Consider the following 20,500-nt stretch of genomic DNA (forward strand, 5'->3'; position numbering starts at 1 on the left):
GACTCAAATAAATTAGCAACATACCGCAACTTTGAAACGATTGAGCCACTGTTGCCGATTTCAGTGTTGCATCTGATCATTTGATTCTCAGTAGCTTGGATCACAGCTAAGGTGAATATGGTGACCTAAGCTAAACGGTTGAGATTTACATTGAATAATTAGAGAGAATTGTTTCAGTTTCCTCGTGTTTACTGTAAACAAGGGCTTTCATTTACCAGTCGTTTTGTTTTGTTTTCGAGTGTTTTCAGTTTTTGGATTAAAATCTTCATTTTCGAATGGATTTTATTTCAAAGCCAAGAGGCTTTTTAATTTTCTTTTTCAGGCGACGCTAAAAAAGATTGTGATTCTTAGCAAATCGCCTCTTTCGTCTGTAATGACGTATGCTGTTTTGAAAGGGTAAAGGCCCTACAGACTCAGAAATTTAGTTTTCATATTTTAGGAATTAACTGGTGTTAAAGAAAGAAGTGAGTTTCCAAAGGCGTCAATGATTTGCTGTCTTTTAACCGTAAATATTTATAGAAATGTGCCATTATTTTTCCATTATTTTAAGTTTTTAAAAAACTCTCTTTCGCTCATTAATAGTTAGGATCGTTTTAGTGATTTTTGTAACCCAACTGCAACATGTAAAATAATGTATTAGTTCGATTTTTACTTCAACTTTTAAATCATATTATGCATTAAACGTTGTTTGTTTCGCTTGTTTGGTCACGTTATAGTCTTTAAAGTCAATAAGTGCACGTTGTAGACTGTAGAGCATTGGGTATTGAAAAGGTGATTCAGGTGGTCAGCGGTGGGTGGATATTTTTAAATTAAAAATGGCGAACAATGACGAGATACAATGGCAACAAGCGAGATGGCATGGCTTGATAGGAAATTGAAAGACAGCCATTCCCACCCTGATTTTATAAGAATCACAGAGCAGCGAGTATGGTTTTAGATAAACAACTTTGTTTGTATAAACGTTATTTAGTCATGTAAGTAACATTTGAAGAAAAGGAGAAAATGTAACTCGTCTTAGCAAGTCGTTAAAATCTCAGGAACGGTGATAAATGGTCAATAATGTTTGGCTGGGTTATTAGCAACTTCCTATAGTTAATATGAAAAGCAACATTAAAGGGACTTGCAGATTTTTGAGCAACTTTTGAGCAACCTTCGCAACCTTTAGATTGTTTGAGCAACTTTCGATCAACTTTCTTAGTAATTCGTCGTTGCGTCACTTGCCTGTTGGACTTTGCAACAAGGCGTGATCGTTAAAAAAATTCGCGTATCCTGATTGGTTAACTTGTAAAAAAAGTTTGTTGGGTGGCCACGGTAAGGCGCGTCGCACTGTAACCGTATACATTGATAAAATGTGACGTTAGAAGCTCGTGCGTGACTCGCCGATCGCGCATGAGCAATACGAAAATTGTCTCTTCATGAACTATGGACTCGCTCGTTCACGCTTTTGGAGCCGGCTCTATCATTTTGACACAAATAACTGTTATACACGAGTAGAGTGGACATGAGTGGAGAAATACAACAAACAGGGTTTATCAAAACAAAATTGTTGTAATTTTTTTAATCCTAGAACTTGATTTTACATCAAAGGAGAAAAGAATAGTATAGCCTGGAGCCCTTAATCAAATTCTCGGGAGCCCTGTTTACTTTGGCGTGGGAGTGGAGCCCCAATTCATAAGGGCTGGAGCCCTGAATCCCTTTGGACCCTGATTTAAGTGTGCGTTACATTGCAAGAGTGGCAAGAGTTTCTTCTTTCCAGTGGGCAATCGATGCCACGTAGGTCATTGATGCGACGCCGTAAATCTGTGAAAATTCTTGCTATCGGATTTCGACTTCCCGTTTAGTTCCAGCATTCCGAGAAGGTATAATTGATACGGTCTCAGCACGAAGGCACGTTGTCTTGTATCTACTACAATTTTGACCGCTGAACGTGCAATGGATAAAGGCATAAAGGATCTCAAGGAGCCGAAGCGTGTGCCAACAGAGAGGGCTTGCTCACTTCTTCACAAGATTTCTATAGTTTTGTCTGTTGTTGCGATTCTGTTAACCACTGCGCTGTTCGTGAGACTCGAAACAGTGGTCCGTGAAACGAAAATGATGGATTCAAAGTTCTCACAGGAAATTCGGCACGTCAAAGATGCTCTCAAAGAAGCTAAACCCCAAGCCAGTGCGAATGAGGACGTGAATGCTGCCATTGGTAGGTGACTTAAAAGGCTTGGTGTAGAAATTGTAGAACTACAGAAGAATGTTTCAGAAATCCTGTGACCGAGTTGTTATTTATGCGTGAGAGGGCCGTAAGCTTTCTTTAGCTGAGGCAAAATACAAGACATTTAATTAAGTGTTGACCAATCGAATTTTCTCCAATAAACCACCACCCGTGCATCTCCGTACAAATGACAAGTAGTGTGCAATGGTTCATTTTTGATTTGTGCCCCGGGGGGTACTCCCCTATATAAAATATATAGGTATGTGCCGCCCCAAAGGGTATGGTTTTTGAGCCGTTTTGGTCTGAAAACGGGTATAGATTTTGACAATTACGGTTTGAAATCGGGTCGGGTTTTTGGGGCGGGGAACATTTACGAAAGCTCACAAACCATATTTTTCTTCTCAGTACGTAAGTGGAACGACTAACTGATAGCGAGAAAAAGAAATAGATAAACTATGTCATTCCAGCTTACTTTTACTCCTTGCGTCAACTTCCGTTCGGCACTGATGCATAATTATCAGGTCTGAAAACGGGTATGAATTTTAGAGGTCAGGTCTGAAAACGGGTGTGGGAAATGGCATTTATAGGTCTGAAATAGGGTCGGGATTTGAAGACCCGGGCGGCACATCCCCACCAAGAATTCCGAGGAGTACATCCCCACCCCGGGATTTGTGCTTTTGTCCAATTCATTATTCGGAATGTAGACAGTGGCGTAGTAACCTAAAGACATGTTATTTCCGGTTTCCTGTTTCCTGTTGTTAAATTAAATATAGCCTGTCTTCCTGTATTCTTGGTTTTCACGTGACGTCACCAAATTCTAGAATTCAAAACTGGGAGGCCTACAAAATTTTTACCTTCATTCAAGGAAAGATTACCTAAAAATATGTCTGTTCACAATTTCTTAACTCGATGTCGTGCTTCCTTTTGAAAATAGAACAGTTTCAATTTCCGAGTTTCCATCGTGCGTGACATCAGGAGGACGGCCGTGACAGAGCTTTTCCGTATCTTAAAAATGACTCTTCGGGTGATTTTCAGCATTCTAAACAATTTAAGTTTGAGGAGAAATATTAATCTAAACATTCGAAAATTCACAAGGGCAAACAAACATCTTTTCTGGCAAAAGTGAACTCCAGATGTTTTTCCTATTTCCGGCCGCCATGTTTGTGCCCCTCGGAGGGACACAAACATGGCGTCTCCATACTAAGCTTTATAAATTTATGTGGAACATTTTGTCAAATAACTCGAGTACGGAATGCCGCACAGACCTGACACTTGGAAAAATGCCTTATTTATTTATCCTCTATACCAGGTCAATTTCTTGACTTCATTTATGGAATGGTTTCAATTTTTTTTTTCAATGGCGTGACAGTGAAAACCGAGAATATGCTTGTGCCTGACCATGTTATTATATTCTTCATCTTCTCAGTTTGGCTGCCCTGTCTTTCTAGCCCCTTTGTGGTTATTTCGGGTAGCCTGTGCTCGAATGGAGTACGAATTCATGTAGCTGTTGTTATTGTAGGACAAATCGAATACCTTCACGGCAAGACCTTCCAGTCGGTGAATTAACGTATTCTATTGGGAATCTCTTTTATGGACTAAACTAATCTGGATTAACGTGAACTTTGATTCTAGTTTGATAACTAATCATTTAAGGTTCTGCCAAGGATTTTTGTCCCTCAGGTTTGACTTAGACATGTTTTTAGCATGAGCTAAAAATTAGCTTTCAAAAACCACTTTTAATGGGAGAGATGAAAACCGCGTTAACTTTTAATCGTGGATTAGCGTTAATAGGCTTTCGAACTATCGGGCCCAGTATGATAATTAGTGTATGTATAAACATATTGCATTTGATGACCTTTTGGAAAAATACGGCCCGCCCATATAAACAAGGAGGACACGTTTTGGGGTCTCTTTGATTTCAATGTTGTAGGGAAAATGTTTACAAGAGATAATTTGGATGAATTGAAAAGTTGACTTACTGCTTTCTTTACAGTCTAAGTTCCTATTCACGTTTTATTTTTCTTTCACTGTTCTTCACCAATCAGACAACGTTTATTCGCGTGGTATTTTTTCTCGACCCTAAATATACCCTCCTTGCTAATGGTATTGTCTTTGGGCTAATTGGGGGATGCGATTACAGTCTCCGCGGGGTATAAAGTAGTTATTTTTATCACTGTTAAGAATTTTACCACAATGGAGGTATGCCAAGATCCTGTATCCTGTGGCGTGTATTTTGTTTCTTTAATAGATCGGCTCAATTAGGTCTCTTAATGAGGTAAATTCAAACAAAAGCAAAGGCAAGAAGATCAGATGTTGGCATAATGACCTGTTGTCAAAATTTGGAACTTATTCAATATATTTGTCATGAATATGTGCTTTATGCAAATCACTTATCTTTAATCTTTAATCTTTAATTAGCATGATTACCATTAGCAAAGCTAATCCGGCAATGGAGCGGCCAGCGGACGCACAATTGCCGGTTTTCACTGTCACGCCATTGCCGTGTGCGTGAAAAAAAAAATTGAAACCATTCCATGAATGAAATCATGAAATTGACATGTTAAAGATGATAAGTAAATAAGAAAGCTGTCCAAGTGTCAGGTCTGTGCGGTATTCCGTACTCGAGTTATTTGACAAAATGTTTTACACAAATTTATAGAGCTTAGTATGGGGACGCCATGTTGGTGTCCCTCTGAGGGACACAAACATGGCGGCCGGAAATAGGAAAAAACATCTGGATTTCACTTTTGCCAGAAAAGAGGTTTCTTTTCCCTTGTAAATTTTCGAATGTTAAGATAAATATTTCTCCTCAAACTTAAATTGTTTAGAATGCTGAAAATCAACCGAAGAGGCATTTTTAAGATACGGAACAGCTCTGTCACGGCCGTCCTCTGATGTCACGCACGATGAAAACTCGGAAATTGAAACTGTTCTATTTTCAAAAGGAAGTACAACATCGAGCCAAGAAAATGTGAAAAGACATATTTTCAGGTAATCTTTCCTTGAATGAAGGTAAAAATTTTGTAGGCCTCCCGGTTTTGAATTCTAGAATTTGGTGACGTCACGTGAAAACCAAGATATTAATACATGTAGTACATATAAAGAACTAGATTACGTTATTGATTCATAAAGTAATTCAAAAGCTTGGAAGTGTGTTGGATACTCCGCTGATAAATTCCTAGAGCCAGACTTGATGACGTCAGGTGGTAACGCATTCCATGCTGGGATCTTTCTTACATAAAATGAGTATTTGTAAGCATTGACTGAAGAAGACGGTAGACTTATCTTAAAGTCATGACTCGCCCTTGTACGGCTGTACGCGGGCACAGAGATAAGCTCATGGGGAAGGGAGATGTCAACGTGACCTCTGTGTATTATAGTGTGACTGTGTGACTGTGTTTTACTTTACTGTATTATAAAAAGAACTCGGTATTAGTGTCATCAAGATAACGTGCGTTGTTGCATTTAGATTTCGTTGCTGCTGTTTCCTGCTTTTTTTTCTTTGGCAAGTTATTAGAATATTTTCCTCTTGCAGGTCTAGTGGACAGAAATGAAATTATCCGCCGCAGCTTAGAAGCCAACAGCAGCGACTTTGAAGGTTTGCATGACGTTCGTGATGGAATCAAGAAATACGTAAATTCGGTAATGAGGAGGTCAATCTGCATTGCTCCAGGCAAAGTTTGTCTGCCAGGCCCCCCTGGCCCAAGGGGCGTCCAAGGAGCTCGCGGTAAACGAGGGCCAAAAGGAACCAAGGGTAAAAAGGGAACGCAAGGTTCTATGGGTCCACCAGGTGAACCTGGTAAACAAGGAATGATGGGAAATCATGGAATACCAGGAGTCAAGGGAGAAAAAGGTATGTCAGCTTTCGGGGACTCATGATGCTAAAAACCATATTTCATCACAAGGGAGATTGGTCTTTAAATGATAAGAATATAACAATAAAATAAATAAATAAATAAATAAATAACTAAAAAAAAAAAAAAAAAAAAAAAATAATAATAATAATAAAATATTTGCTGGCGAGCGGTAGCGATGCAGCACTTTTTCTTTGCAATATCGGGAAAATCCCCAACATTTGTCGGACGTAAGTTGAGAAGCATGCGCAGGTGGTTGGTTTTTTATTATCCGAGATATTCACAACTGCGATGACATCACCATAAAAATTGCACGTAAGATCTACAGGTATTATATTTGCCCGTTGAGTCAAAGTCTCTGCTCATTGAGGTAAATAGTTCGACCTTCGAGTGATATTGTTCTTTGTCCTTTGAGGCGAAAGAAAAGATAAGCTTGCAGCCATAGAGTCAAAATGCAGATCACTAGTTGAAGCTAACCGTTCATCTGTTAAGTCAATTGGCTTTGCCGTACTTTTAGGCAAATCTGAGTCGTTCTTACCCGTTGAGATAATCGATTCGACCGTCGAGTCAAATTGTTTTTGAACCGTTGAGACAAAAGAAAACTTCTGGAACACAGTATTAAATTTTCGTTCGCTCGTTGACGCTGAATATCATTAAAATGGGTTTGTATTACTGAGAGGGGGCCAGCGATTTCTGAACAAGGTAAGCTTAATTGATGGAAAACACCGAAGGGATTTCATGCTGAATAACGATGCACGAGAGTTATCTTTCATTATTCGTGGGTGTTACTCCATTTGATCTGATAAAATTTCCATTGTAATGTCAATATTTTCTTCCAGCTCTAATGCAGCACCTGCGTTCACATTGAAACTCCTAGTTTACTCACATCCTTGCTTATGAAATTTGAGAATGCTTTGAAGATTAATATAAATTTTTGTCTCTGCTGAACGTGAAATAGATACCAAATCTAGAAACGTATGTGTAGCAGGCATATATAATTAATAAAGAACAAATATAATTATCACGTCTTTCTTGAAAGAATCACCATGACCTTCACCTTCTTGACATGGGATTTTGTTTTTCAAACTAAGCCAGTCAGTTTTTGTCTCCTGCCTTTTTTTCCATTCGGATTCACCCTCATTATGTTATTGCTAATTGTTACCTATAAATCAGTTCTGATTTGTCGAAACTGTGGATACATTGTTTATCATTTTTTCGTAAGGTACTGCAGGAGACCCTGGACATCCGGGACCTAAAGGAGAGCCAGGAGAGTCCATATCTACCCCAAGGGTGACCATATCTCCTGCTTCAGTGACAGTAACTAAGCATCAGACCGCTACGTTTTACTGCTCAGCTGTTGGTAACCCAAAGCCTTCAATATCATGGAGTAAGCTGAATGGTTCAGACCTGATGAGGGTGAACAGAAGTGGTCAACAGGATAAGCTAGAGATTAAGAACGCCGCTTACATTGACTCGGGGAAGTATGCTTGCACGGCAAGAAATGTCTTGGGACAAGATCAGAGAACTGTTGAGCTGTTTGTTGAGGGTGAGATTTATATTGCCTTTTGTTTCTTATCTTTCAATGTGTGGAAAAACGACTTCATGTGTATCAAAAACGAACTTGAACCTTTAAAAGCTATTTTCGCGTTTAAAATACCCGCTAGTCTACTTGGGCCCCTGTCATCGGGCGGGAAGGGAAAAGTAAAGGGAAAGCCTATTGCCTTCCTAGTCCGGATGCTGTACCACTGAGCTACAGGAGAATTGTGGGAGCTGGAGCCATAAGGTTGGGCTCCTGTTGGGAGAACTCGGATATACTTTTCCTGGTATGCCTGTGACACTGACTGAAAAAATACATATTCCAGACATATTTACTGTTTGGCAAATTATATTCGGTTGAGGCGTATTTTTAAAAAAGTTGGTTTAGTGAAAAATGAATCACTATTACAAATAAATTGATTAATTTAGTTATTAGGTATCTTAGATGTATCCTAAGTATTATTTCCTAACAATTGTCTATAATTTTATTACATAAATAGGGCATTGTTAAGAAACAAGGAGGGCTTCGGTAGTCTGACCCTGGGGTCTAACTTAAAACCGTTTTTAAGTGAAATTTTTCTTTCACTATTTTTTGAAGGCATGCTTTGCTTTCAGTTATATTAATGTTAAATTACATGCGTCAGCGTCCTTGTTCAGTACACGGGTCAGTTTTTATAGGCGCTGAAACTGAAGAAATAAGACGACGATGTAGGCTCATTTTGTGATAGGGGCTGTTTAATGTTTATCTGTTGTTGATTGTACTTAGTTCCTCCAGTGTTTACCAAGATCCCTAACAGAGTTATAACAGTAAAAGAACATTCAACTGCAAGTATTGTTTGCCAAGCTTTTGGCTCTCCGCCACCAGTTATTCAGTGGTCAAGAGGTTTCTTAGTTCCGTTACCACAAGGGCGATCAGTGGTTGTAAATGGTACGCTTAAAATTTCACAATTCAGTCTTCAAGACATTGGTAGATATCAGTGTAAAGCAACTAACAAGCTGGGATCAGTTACCACGATAACTGCGTTGAATTTTAGAGAAGGTGAGAGGTACGACCTGAATAAACTGTTCGAAAGTGACAGCAATTGGTCCGTCACTTATTCATTCTTTCTTCCGCAGTTCAATATATGAATTTTTATATATTCACTTTCATCTCATCACCTGCACGGGTATAATACGAATTCAAAAAACTCATCAGCTCCCAGTTGGCTTGATAACTCAATTGGTAGAGCACTGCACGGGTATCGCATGTGTCATAGACTGGAATCTCGTTCCAATCGGAATTTTTTTCAGGCTTTCTTTCAGTCCGAACTGCTTAAGTTGCGTATAAACTGCGATGATCATTTACTTGTTCAGCAATTGGTCAGTTGGATTATTTATAACCATTATATTTGTAACTTCAGTAACAATCAGATCTCAGACTTAAAATCATCAACATGATCGGCAATTCACGTCATTCTGAAAGTTTATCTCTACCGAGTTTATCCAAAACTTCCGTCGTCAGATTCTTTATTGTTATTCTAACTGTTTGAACGTTATGATAATTAACCCTTGCCTTACTTCAGACCAAAATATGCTATTCTCATTCCCAGGTTCAGAACTTAACTTAAGACATACACATCAAATTATTAGGGCAAAACAAACCTAATTCTTTTGACCAAAATAATTAGTTGTTTAATAATGTCTTGTGTATTCAGTGCGCGTTCCTCTCCCTAAGGGGATTACTTAAAGTGTATATGAAATGAAAAATAATTTATGGATAATTTGAAAGGCCTCTCAACGACAATTTTCATTCTTTGAAATATAGTTAATCGACAAGACTGATCATGAAAACTTGCCATTAAAACAATGGCGCTGCAATTAATGTGGAAGGGTCGCGACCGTACACAATCCTTTGTTTTAATGTTCACACACTGTTTAACAGTCAAACACACATTACAGAGCTGAGGTATAACATATTACATACAATATAAGTGATGCGAGAAAACAAGGCATATATACTACACTGTTAACTACATGTAACAAAGCTTACAATGAATCTCATTTAAAGAATTCAAACTATTCAGCTACAAAAAAAAGCTATACAAACAATAACATTGAAATTAGTTGTCAATTTAAGAATCTGGCTAAAAAGTGCAGCATTTGTTTGAGCTGAATGCTATGTATTTTTCTGTTTCGATCTTTTGATGTAATAACGCTTTTTAAAAGATCATCAAAAAGAAAATTGACTCTACTTATTGCTTTACAATAGATTAGGTATTTACCAATAACAATAAGATGGTTCAGGGCTGAACAAGAGAACCAATTAATCAAGATGCGTAAATGATTTCTTTCCTGCCTAGAGTTAGAGTTTCTTTGGAAATGCACTGGTACCAACCAGTGAAGTTGGACCAGAAGGAAACAGCAATAGGACAGGATACAAATAAATGAGTGACTGTTTGCTCCACATTTGTGCAATAGGGACAGAAAGGATCCTCGACTTTTTCCTTTTTTTGAAGAACAGCTCTTGTGTAAAGTATGTTGTGAAATATTTTATACTGAAACATGGAAAGTTTTTTTTTCTTTTGTGGCAACAAACGGTATAGAATAAATTTTCTGACATTCTTCCTTACTGAATCCATTTCCATTAGCTTTTTCTCTGCCGTTGGCGGATTAGAATCTTGGTTTTCGACCAGTACCTTGTGTATTGTTTTGCAAGACATCTTATCAATGGTAAGTAAATTAGTCGTATTAGTTTGATTTTCTTCTTTTAAATAACTCTTCCACTTTCCCAAGTGAGTGAAGTGAGGCCAAAGTACTGCGCTATGCAGAAAGTTGCATTTGATCTTAAATTTCTGTAAGAACTCATGAAAAGATAGAAGCCGGGTTTTGTTTTCACCCACAAAGCTCGAGAGTTTAGTGACACCAGCTTGGTGCCAACTTTCGTAGTACACGGACACGTTATTGGTTTTTAAAAAACTATTGTTCCAAATAATCTGATCAAGTACGTCTTTCTTTGATTCGGGAATCACGTTATTAATTTCTTGCCAGTGTATAATTATTTCATAATAAAAAACGGGCAGTTTTGCATTTAGAGTCAAATATTTAACGTTATAATTACAATAAAACAGCAGTGTTCCGCCTACATTTGAGAGCAAACGTAAAGGAATGACCTTTCACGGTTGATTACCTTCTGAGCAGAAACGTTTTACCCAACATATTTTTAATGCTCTATCAAACAAAGTAAAGTCTATCATATTTAGGCCGCCGTTTTCCTTGTCTTTCATCGAGGTGGTTTTTTTTAATCTTCGGGATTTTGTAATTCCATGTAAAGTCAAAGATTAGTTTGTCAACTTCAGCTGCGAAAGAGGCTGGTGTACTCAACACACTACAGACAAAAGTAAGCTTCGAAATTGCCATAGATTTCACTATCTGAATTCGGCCGTGGACTGATATGTCTCTTGCTGACCAAAAATTCAGGAGTTTTCTTAAAGAATCTGGTCGATCAAAAAAAATTCTTTTTGGCCGAGAGTTTTTCGTCATCAGAGAAGTATACTCTGATCCTAGTGCATAGATGGAACGTGTCTTTTCGATGGCGTAGAGACCCTAACCAGAACAATTCTGATTTCGACTGATTTATTTTTAATCCAGAGCAGATTTCGAACTTTAAAAGTAAACTGAATAGGTAACTTAGAGATTCGGCATCTTCAATCGGCATTACCCAGGATTTCAATTCCGATGACCAACAAGGTGCCTGATAAAGGACAACCTTGCCTGACTCCTCTCCCCAAACTGAAGTGTCTAGGGGCGTGTCCGTTATTTAAGACGCAACTAGAAATACTGCTGTAAATTACTCTAATCCATTGCCGTAACTGTGGGCCAAAGTTGAATACTTCTAAGCACTTCTGGAGATAATTACATTCAAGAAAGTCGAATGCTTTTTCAACTGAAGTCGAGAAAAACAGCTAGACCAGGGATCTAAATGACATAATGTCGGAAATTGTTCTAATACTTTCTCCAATGTACCTACCTTTGATCGACATAGCCTGTTTGGCTTTCATTAATAATTTTAGGGAGATCAGAACTTTCTCCATTCTGTGTGCATGGCTTTTGTAGAGATTTTATATTCATTATTAAGAAGGGAGACTGGCCTCCAATTTTTTTTAATATTGTAAGTTTTTGTCTTTCTTTGGTATCAATGAAATAATTGGTGCCGTTGAGAGATCGTTAGAAGGCCATTTTCAAAGCCGTAATTAAAACTGTCAACCATAAACGGTGCGACCGCATTCCATAAGCATCTGTAAAATTCGATTGTCAAACCATCAGAGCCTGGCGTCTTGTTGTTTTGGAACTTATTAGTTATAATCGCTCCGGAGCATTCCTTTATCGTTAGTAAGCCTTCGCAACTTTCAGCTTCTTCGTTATCTAACTTTTTCAAATGCGGAGACTCGAAAAAATGTTTGAAATCGTTTGATTCGGGATTAGTATTTTTCGCAAGATGTATTTCTCTGTAGAATCTTTCTTCTTCATCCAGTATTCCTTGTGAACAGAGCCATCATCTTTTGTCAATGAAGGTATGTGTGTTTTCCTGTGATTTCTTTTTTCCAAGTTTAAAAAATATTTATTGTTCTTTTCACCGAATTCATACCAGCATGCTCTGCGCTGCACCATTGCGCCCTGGGGTTTTCGTGCAATTATTTTTGCCAGCTCCTTCACTGAAGTGTGATCTGATTTTCTCTTGCAATTCATTGAATATTTGTGTTAACTTTTTTTCTTCATCGCGTTGTTGCAATGCTTTTCTTCAGTTTCGAAAAGGCTATAGTCGCTGCTCTAAGTTCCATTTTGATTAATTCCCAGAGAAGCTCTTTATCAGTTACATCGTCGGATACTTTAAAACAAATTCACGTATTTTTGCTGTAATTAGGTCAACGTATTCTTTGTTAATCAAAAGAGAATTATTACATTTCCAAAAGTCTGGACCTCGAGTAGCTTCTTTCTCGCAGTGTGTTAAGACTAAGCTTAACGCAGAATGATCTGAAAATACATTAGGGACTATTTTGATAGCCTTCAAGGACGATCGAATATCTTTAGATAGCAAGAAGTAATCTTGTCTGCACTGAATTTTCATTGACGGATTGTTCCAAGTGTAGCCCTGCGCACTGGGATTTTTAATTCGCCTTGTATCAAAAAGATCATAGGTTTCCATTAAGTTGTTAATTTCCTGGATAACGTTTTTCTTATGTTCAACTGGTCGACCTCCTCGTTTATCCCAGTCATTCAACGGACAGTTAAAGTCACCACCTATCACCAAAGTTTCATTTACATAACTATTAAGGACAGAATTAGACAAATCTGCTATGAATTTGAGTTGTTGCGTTTGATCGTTTGGTGCATGAATATTTATTAAAATACGTTTTACATCATCTATTGCTGCTTCACTTACAATGTATCTGCCGTTTTTGCCCTGAATTACATAGTTACCAATCGACACGTTACTGTGAGTAGAGCCGTGGCATGCGATAGATAGACGATGTTATCGATAACTAGCTTTTCGATGTTGAAAAAGGCTTTCTTCTTGTCTTGTTTGGCTTTTTTCAGAAGCGGATATCAAGCCTTCGTAATCTCTTCCACCTCGGTGGGAAAGTCATCAGCTACACCATGTCTCCTTCCTTCGGCAAATTTTTGATGTAGGATTTTATGAGTTCCTTGTCCTTGAACAAGGATACTTTCGCAATTATGGGCCCTTTCTAGCGACGGGATGTGTCGGAATTCTACGTACCCTTTCAAATTGCATCTCTTCAAGATTGTCGTTGGAAATTTGCATTTCTTTCTTCAAAAATAGTCTGAGCTTTCTCTTTGTGTCGCTTGGTGACTCATCTTCAGAGTCCTTGATCCCCCCAAAAATTAATATTGCTGCGACGTTTGTAGCATTCTTGTTTGATAACTCGGCGCTCTAGCTGCTCTAATTTATCAAGCTTTTCATTAGCGACACCCAGCTCCTCGGTTGTTGATTTTAATTCCTTCACTTCTGCTTGGGTGAACTCGAGGCTTTGTCGTAACGATTCTTTGTCTTCCTCCAACTGTTTCATTTTACCTCGCAGATGTTCAACTTCAGGAATCAACAGCAATACCTAATCGAGCTTCTCTTGAATAGCATCAAGTTTACCATTGCAAATTGTACAACCGTTTCGCTCATGTCCTTCATTCATAAGTTTATCATCGGTTTGTGATCCTTGTTGTCTTATCCTTTACTTGGTCGGTTCTCTTGACCTTTTTCCGTATTTGCTGGTCCAAACTGTGGCTCTTGTCCCTTTCCTTTATTTTGTTTTGGCATTATGTCCTTATAGTTAGTTACGTTACAAACCAAACATGATTTACTCACGGGCCGCCATCTTTCACTGCCAGCCCCAGTCCCCACACTACATATATCGGTTATTCACCGACTGGGAGATCCGTATAGGAAAAAAACTGTGCGCGTAATCTTGAGTATGCCACTGAGGGTTGTACTTAAAATCAAGGGCACAGTTTTTCCTATACGGACCGACCTTGGCCGGTGAATAACATGTTTAATTTTTTCTGTTTGTTCAGTTTCAAAGATGATCGTGGCGAATGGGTTTGCGAACAGTCTATACGCGCGCTACAAAAACTTGAATATCTCAGGAATGAGGGAGGAAATTTCAGAAACGAAAACGCCATTATTCGTTCAAGCATAATTTATTTTTTACTTCATAGGCACTTTAAACCGCAAAGCTAATCTATCACTGAGAAACTGTGTTCACTCTAAATTTGCACATTTCTGGAAACAGCGTTTCCACGCAGAGGTCAACTTGGCGATATATATTCAGTTTTTCTTATGGCTTTAGCAAAATGCAAACACATTGTCTTAAAAAAAGAAATGCTGTATTAAACATCAAATGCGAGAAAGAGTGTTTCATCCGATTTCCATACCTTTAGAAGTGAGTTGAAAACACGAGGCGAAGCCGAGTTATTTTTTAAACGGACTGTTTGGAAATCGGAACAAACACACCTTCGAGTGTTTGTTATAGCTTCTAAACTCATTTTTTCTTGTAGATATCAAAGCAAAACTTACTAAATCTTATGGTAATTCAGATTACATTTCCAAACACCTTTCACGGCAGTGATGTCCTTTCTTTTCTCTTTGTTAATTATTAATGTGGTAAAGCAATGGCAGTAAAGTTAGTGTTTTGGTATCATCACCATCAAAGGAAGATAAGCATAACTCCCTTTTCCGAAAACAAATTACTATGGAGAGTGAACCCCGCCACAGCTACTAACAGTGTTGATTTGTTTGATGTGCAGCAAGAACAATAGCAGCATTGGCAGCATAGATATTGTTTTACCCATAAGTTACAAAGTATTCTAACATATTCAACTGTTGTTATATTTTAATTACCAGTATTCAAGGTTGTCTTTACAAACCTCGGTGCGAGTGGGAGACTGGGTCCAACATCACTCGGCAGTCACTACAGTGACCAGGATCACGACGGTCAAGTTAGTTTGGTCAGCGGTATACAACGATGGACTGTTCCGTACACAGGTGACTACAAAATCGAAGCAGTAGGAGCTTCAGGGGGATATGAGGCACGCACTAATAGCCGTCAGTATCGCGGAAGAGGTGCTAGAATGATAGGCACCTTTCGCTTATCAAAAGGCGAAACAATTCAGATTCTTGTTGGTCAAGAAGGCGGAATTAACAGACACGGTCAAAGTTCTGGGGGCGGCGGAGGAACCTTTGTGGTGAGAGCAAGCAACACTCCAATGATAATAGCTGGAGGAGGAGGAGGCATCGAATCTGCTAGGTCAAGACATACAGAGTGCGATGCCTCCACAGCAACATCAGGGAGAGCTGGGTACAGGTCATGGTCGGGTGGGAGCAGTGGACACGGTGCTAAGACAGCTGACAGTAGTTACTCAGGTAAGACTGCATTATATTGCAGTCCACTTAATTTCTGTGTAGACAGATTTTGTATTTGATTGGCTTCCTATAATTAGTTTTCCAGACCATATTTCCTTGTTTATTTATGGGAAAACCGTGCTTCCTTTGTGACTAGGTAAATTCAAATCGTTGATCTAAATTATTTAGCTACAATTTATTTTACACTGACGGTGTAGTTATCCGCGATAAAATGCGTTTTTAGTTTAATTGAAGACCATCATATAACCTGGTCCATTTAAATAAGAGTTAAATGCAGACTTTATAACTGAAAACGTTTTTGTAATATGTGATTTTATACCCTGCGAAGGAAGCTTCTGTCTCAAACTAAACTCAGTTCTCCTGATTGACTACATTACTGTCGAAACTCGAAAAAAAAAAAGTTTTTGCCCCGGTCATCATAAAGACAGTAAAGGCCAATCCGCGCGAACCGATTAATGGGCCCGATCAGTAGGTTGAGTCAAATGGGCCAATTTTTTCGTTAATCGACGGAGTTCATTTTCAAATGGTCAAGAGGATTGCTTTCTAAAGGAACTGTAGTGCTATGTCGGTAGAGGAGAAGAAAGAAATAGCATAGCTTAGCGAAACCAAACCAAAGGAAACACGAATTTACTTTTAACAAGCTCTCTTATAATCACGTTTCAGGAAAAAAAATTAATCCTGTGTAACATCATAAATTAATTGCCCCAGCCATTATCTTCATTTTTTTTATTTTGTTGTTTAGAAACAACTGTGTTCATTCTTCCTTTTAGGTGGTGGTGGTGGTGGTTTTTACTCGAGTGGAAGAAGTTCAACGTGGTTCGGTGGTACCATGGGTTATGGCGGAGAAGGTGGTAAAGGATTTCTTCAGGGAGGAGTGGGTGGAAGAGCCAACGGTAACAATGTTGTTGGAGGGTTTGGAGGAGGAGGTGGTACTTACGGAAATGGTGGTGGTGGAGGAGGCGGCGGAGGCTACTCTGGAGGAAGTAGCGGAGATAATGAAAATGACTCCTGTGGGGGAGGGGGAGGATCTTACAATGCAGGAAAAAACCAGCAGGACGAATGTTGCTATAACACAGCTGGACATGGTCAGGTGATAATAACATTGATCTAGATGGCGCATGCTTGGTTAGTCGAATACTAGAGCCCCCAAACGTCCCTTTTTGTAAAGATGTTACAGCAATATAAAATATAGAGGATATTACATGACCGCGCGGAGATATTATTATATATTATTATATTATATATTGTTTATTATATAAACACCAATAAAATACCAAACCATTACAAAAGGTGCGATTTATCATGTGACCATAGCAGCGGTGATCTTTTCACGTGTCAAGAAAACATGTCATTTCACTTGTGAAGATATCAAGCTCACCTGGTATTTCATTGGTGTTTATATAATAAAAAGTGTTTCTTTAGTTGTTTCTTGTAATAAGTAACCCCAAATAATGAAACAATATTATAATCAACGGAGAAAAGGTATAGGAACTTGAAGGTTATCGGTTTGTAACTGACAAGAGTGCTTTTGAATATCCGTTAATTGAACGGCTGTGTGATAGTGATCCATCTTGGGAAATAAAAGCAATGGAGAACGTTTTTGAATAAATGTTGAAAGTTTTTTTGTGACTGATGAAGAGTACCAACGGATATAAGAAAATTAGCTAAATGAGGAACCGTGTCTAAGAGAGCAAATTTCCCGTAGGAAAAGAATTTGACAAATGAAGGTTATCATGACGCTTGAAGCGTAAAAACAGCTGTATTTTCTTCATCTTTTGGTCACGAAATAAATGGATTTAATTTTTGTTACGTATTAGTTTTATTTTCTAGCTTATTTTACTGTTGTTTTTTGGCTTTTAACTAAAACGACTTGCACTATTTCGCCGATCAAGTGAACACCTGTTCAGCAGGTAAAACGAGTTTTGGTTTATATTCATGCGCTATTTGCATTTGTTAGGATGGTCATAGGAGGACTATTTTAGTTTCGAACTGGCTTAGCGGTTTTTAATGTTCGAGCCTAATTAAATTTGTTACTTGGCTCCGAAGCTAAAGATAAATAATCTTTTCCCCTTGCTTTATTCCCCTCAGCCTCAGAGCGAAATTGAAATTGGCAAGGTAAAACCCACCTAAGCTAGTAGCTTTTACTGACGCTTTGTCCAATTTGATAAAATCATTAGCAATAGTAGGCCACTACTTTGTAAGGGTATTATTCTGTGTCAACGACACAAAAACTTTGTGTTGCTGGGACCACGTGACCGAAGTTTCGTTGTTTAAAATCATTATTGGCTATAATTTACGTTTAAGATTGGTTGCCATGGTGGTGTGAATTTTAATGTTTAAAAAATTTGAAAAAGAAAAATTTGCTCTAATTTGCCTGCAACAGAACACCGATAAAAGCTCAATCCTTAACGTGCTTCAAACTCGTCGCCCTTCATAAATCTGAAATATTTTCATTTTACATTTCTTAAAGTTGTATCTCCCAAATTTGTGGAGGTAGGTCACGTGACGCCCTGGCTTCAAAGGGCCTCTACTTTTGTCATGAAGTTCATGAACTTGGGTTGGCCTAGTTGATGTGCATACTAATTAGTTACAAATTGATGCAAGGGAATAATCATAAGTGGCTTCATTTAAGTACAGAATCGTCTCTTTCAGGATGTTTTTAATTCTTTAAAGCCAAGGTAAAAGTAAAATTTTATTGTCAGGAGATACATTTTAATTTTAAGTAGTTTATGTTAATGATTGTGAAGCGTCACGGATAATTAGTGGAGGTTGGCGCTCTATAAATGGAATATTTGCCCACAAATATAATTTTTATGCCTTCTTTACTCATTTTAATCGATGACGTTTATTCCTCCTATTTGGTAATGCTGGTAGCAAGTTTGCGTGACAGCATCCGGGCACTGATGTAGGGGTCATGGAAAATGCATTTTAGTCATGCCCGGGTTTGTATTGATTGACGTCTAGACAATTATCGATTGCTGGGCATTCACTTCAGACTTTCATCGACTGAAAATGGTTTCCATTTTACCCACCACCTCCCCCTATCCCGACCTCTTGGAGCAGGTTTTATTTTATTTTTTGTTTATTTAACATACAATCTTGCTTAAAATACAACCTTAATTGTAAATTAAAATACTCAGAAAGAAAAGAAGGAAAAAATCCCAGGGAGAGCTTGACAGAGTATAAGTGTACAGTTTTTGTATTACAATACTTCTACATAAGTTTCTCTAGGCACAATAAATTATAAAGGTTGTACAAAGGGTTTTTTTTCTCTTTTTTTGCGTGTGTGTACTTGTTAAATTACTTGCAAGATAATAATCCATAATTAACTTAAAAAATAAAGAATTAATTATAGCCAATTAAAAGCAACTCTTCATAGTTTTTCCATTTATTGCTATTTTGGAGCAGGTTTTGCTGTCATGCTTGCTTTTTGTGTTTTTTGTTCCCTCACCTTTACTGGACTGATATTGATTGTAAAGGTTACAGACATCGAAGTCTTGATATTCAATTAAAGGCGGCTTTGGGTCTTTTGCCCTTAGCCATTTTACTCCACAACGTGTCTTTTCTCTTGGCAATGCATCTGTAATTATACACAAGTGGCATGTTGATGAAGGAATAAAAATTATGAAAAATAGCGATTTATTGCAGTAAAAAATCTTGCTTACTTTCTTTTACTTGAATGATATTTAACAATACAAATAAGCGAAAATTTACGACGTGTTTTATGTCATCCTGATACCATTTTTAAGCACATAGTAAACTTAAATGTGAAAAAATAGACTGATAATTAAAATGTTCACCGCTAGAGTTAATTATCTTTATTTTTGTTCAGCGTTTCATTCTCTAAATGATTTCAGGATTACATCGAAGGGCCGCATGTTGTCGCCTTTTTTATTGTTAAATAGCTGTATAAAGCAATTTAAACTAGATTTTCAAGACTGTTAAAATAACAAGGTAAAACATCATTTTGTTATTTCTGTTGGCTGAGGTCATACCTAAATTGTGATTGGCTAGCTTTCAAAGTAACCTACAAGATGATGAAGCTCGTTGAAAAGTTTCAAACAATTCCAGAATTAAAAAGTGAAAACAAGACACATTGAAAAGCACGAACATTTGGCTTGCTTTATAAACAAGTTGATCCGAAATTAGCAAGAAAAAACGAAATTTATTTTAAGAATAGAAGCTAAGATCTATTTTATTTCGCTGCAAAGACTCAACCAGAAAAAAGCAAAAAAAACGCAAAAACCCAAGTTACAAGAGACAGGGAATGCGAGTACAGACGGTATTATGTTCTCCACGAAGCCCAAGGCACTCTAGGGAAAAGTATTTCTGTGTATGTGATTACAAGAAGTATTCTTTCAAGGGAAAATTCGTATGAACTTGCCCTTGTCTCTAGAAAGGTGGTGAGTAATGAATGGAATGAAAACATTTGCCCAACGATAAAGAGAACCTCCACTCTTACAACCAATTGACTTTAGATTGTTGGAAATAGTGTCTAAATTTCAAAGCTTACTGAGCTTTAAATGTGAAGATGATCGTTGCCCATTCTTCGGTGAAATTTCCCGCGCATAGACATTTGGGATTTTACGACGTCATAAACGTTTTGATGGTAAAGTTACAGGACTACTGAAAGGTACTCGGCTTAGTGTCAATTATAAATGCTATAGGACTTCATATGGGAATTGTTCAAATTTTTTTAATGTTTGGATACCATACATCTGTCTTGTACTTCTGTAAACTAAATTCGATTTTGAGACAACGTTAGGGCTTTATAACGACGGCTAGTTGGGAGAAATTATATTCCGACTCCGCCCAATACGGAATATATTTTCTCCGAACTAGCCGCCATTTTAAAGCCGCAATGTCGTCTCAAAATCAAAATTTAGTTTTTAATCGCGATACAAACATTTTGTTGGAGAGAGTAAATGGATAAAGTACAAATCGTGCGCTGGTTGAAAGAGAAATCCTTACTTCAGTCAAAGTGTAGCCATGGTA

The 20,500-nt window shown here is 37.8% G+C and overlaps 2 protein-coding genes across 2 annotated transcripts in view; both read left to right on the forward strand.

The window, feature by feature from the left end:
• The window catches only part of LOC146483421 (uncharacterized), a 203,206-nt gene that overhangs the window by 121,750 nt on the left and 60,956 nt on the right, over positions 1–20,500 (forward strand). The gene's annotated exons all lie outside the window — the stretch shown is intronic.
• LOC146483425 (uncharacterized) lies at positions 1,788–17,357 on the forward strand. The gene is made up of 6 exons (XM_085105662.1): positions 1,788–2,194; positions 5,739–6,056; positions 7,280–7,603; positions 8,360–8,632; positions 14,987–15,505; positions 16,276–17,357. Exons 1-6 carry the CDS (start codon positions 1,933–1,935, stop codon positions 16,614–16,616), a joined length of 2,037 nt encoding a protein of 678 aa, XP_084961788.1. The 5' UTR covers positions 1,788–1,932; the 3' UTR covers positions 16,617–17,357.

This window comes from Pavona decussata, unplaced genomic scaffold (assembly GCF_977016875.1).
Source record: "Pavona decussata unplaced genomic scaffold, jaPavDecu1.1 SCAFFOLD_38, whole genome shotgun sequence".
Lineage (NCBI taxonomy): Eukaryota > Metazoa > Cnidaria > Anthozoa > Scleractinia > Agariciidae > Pavona > Pavona decussata.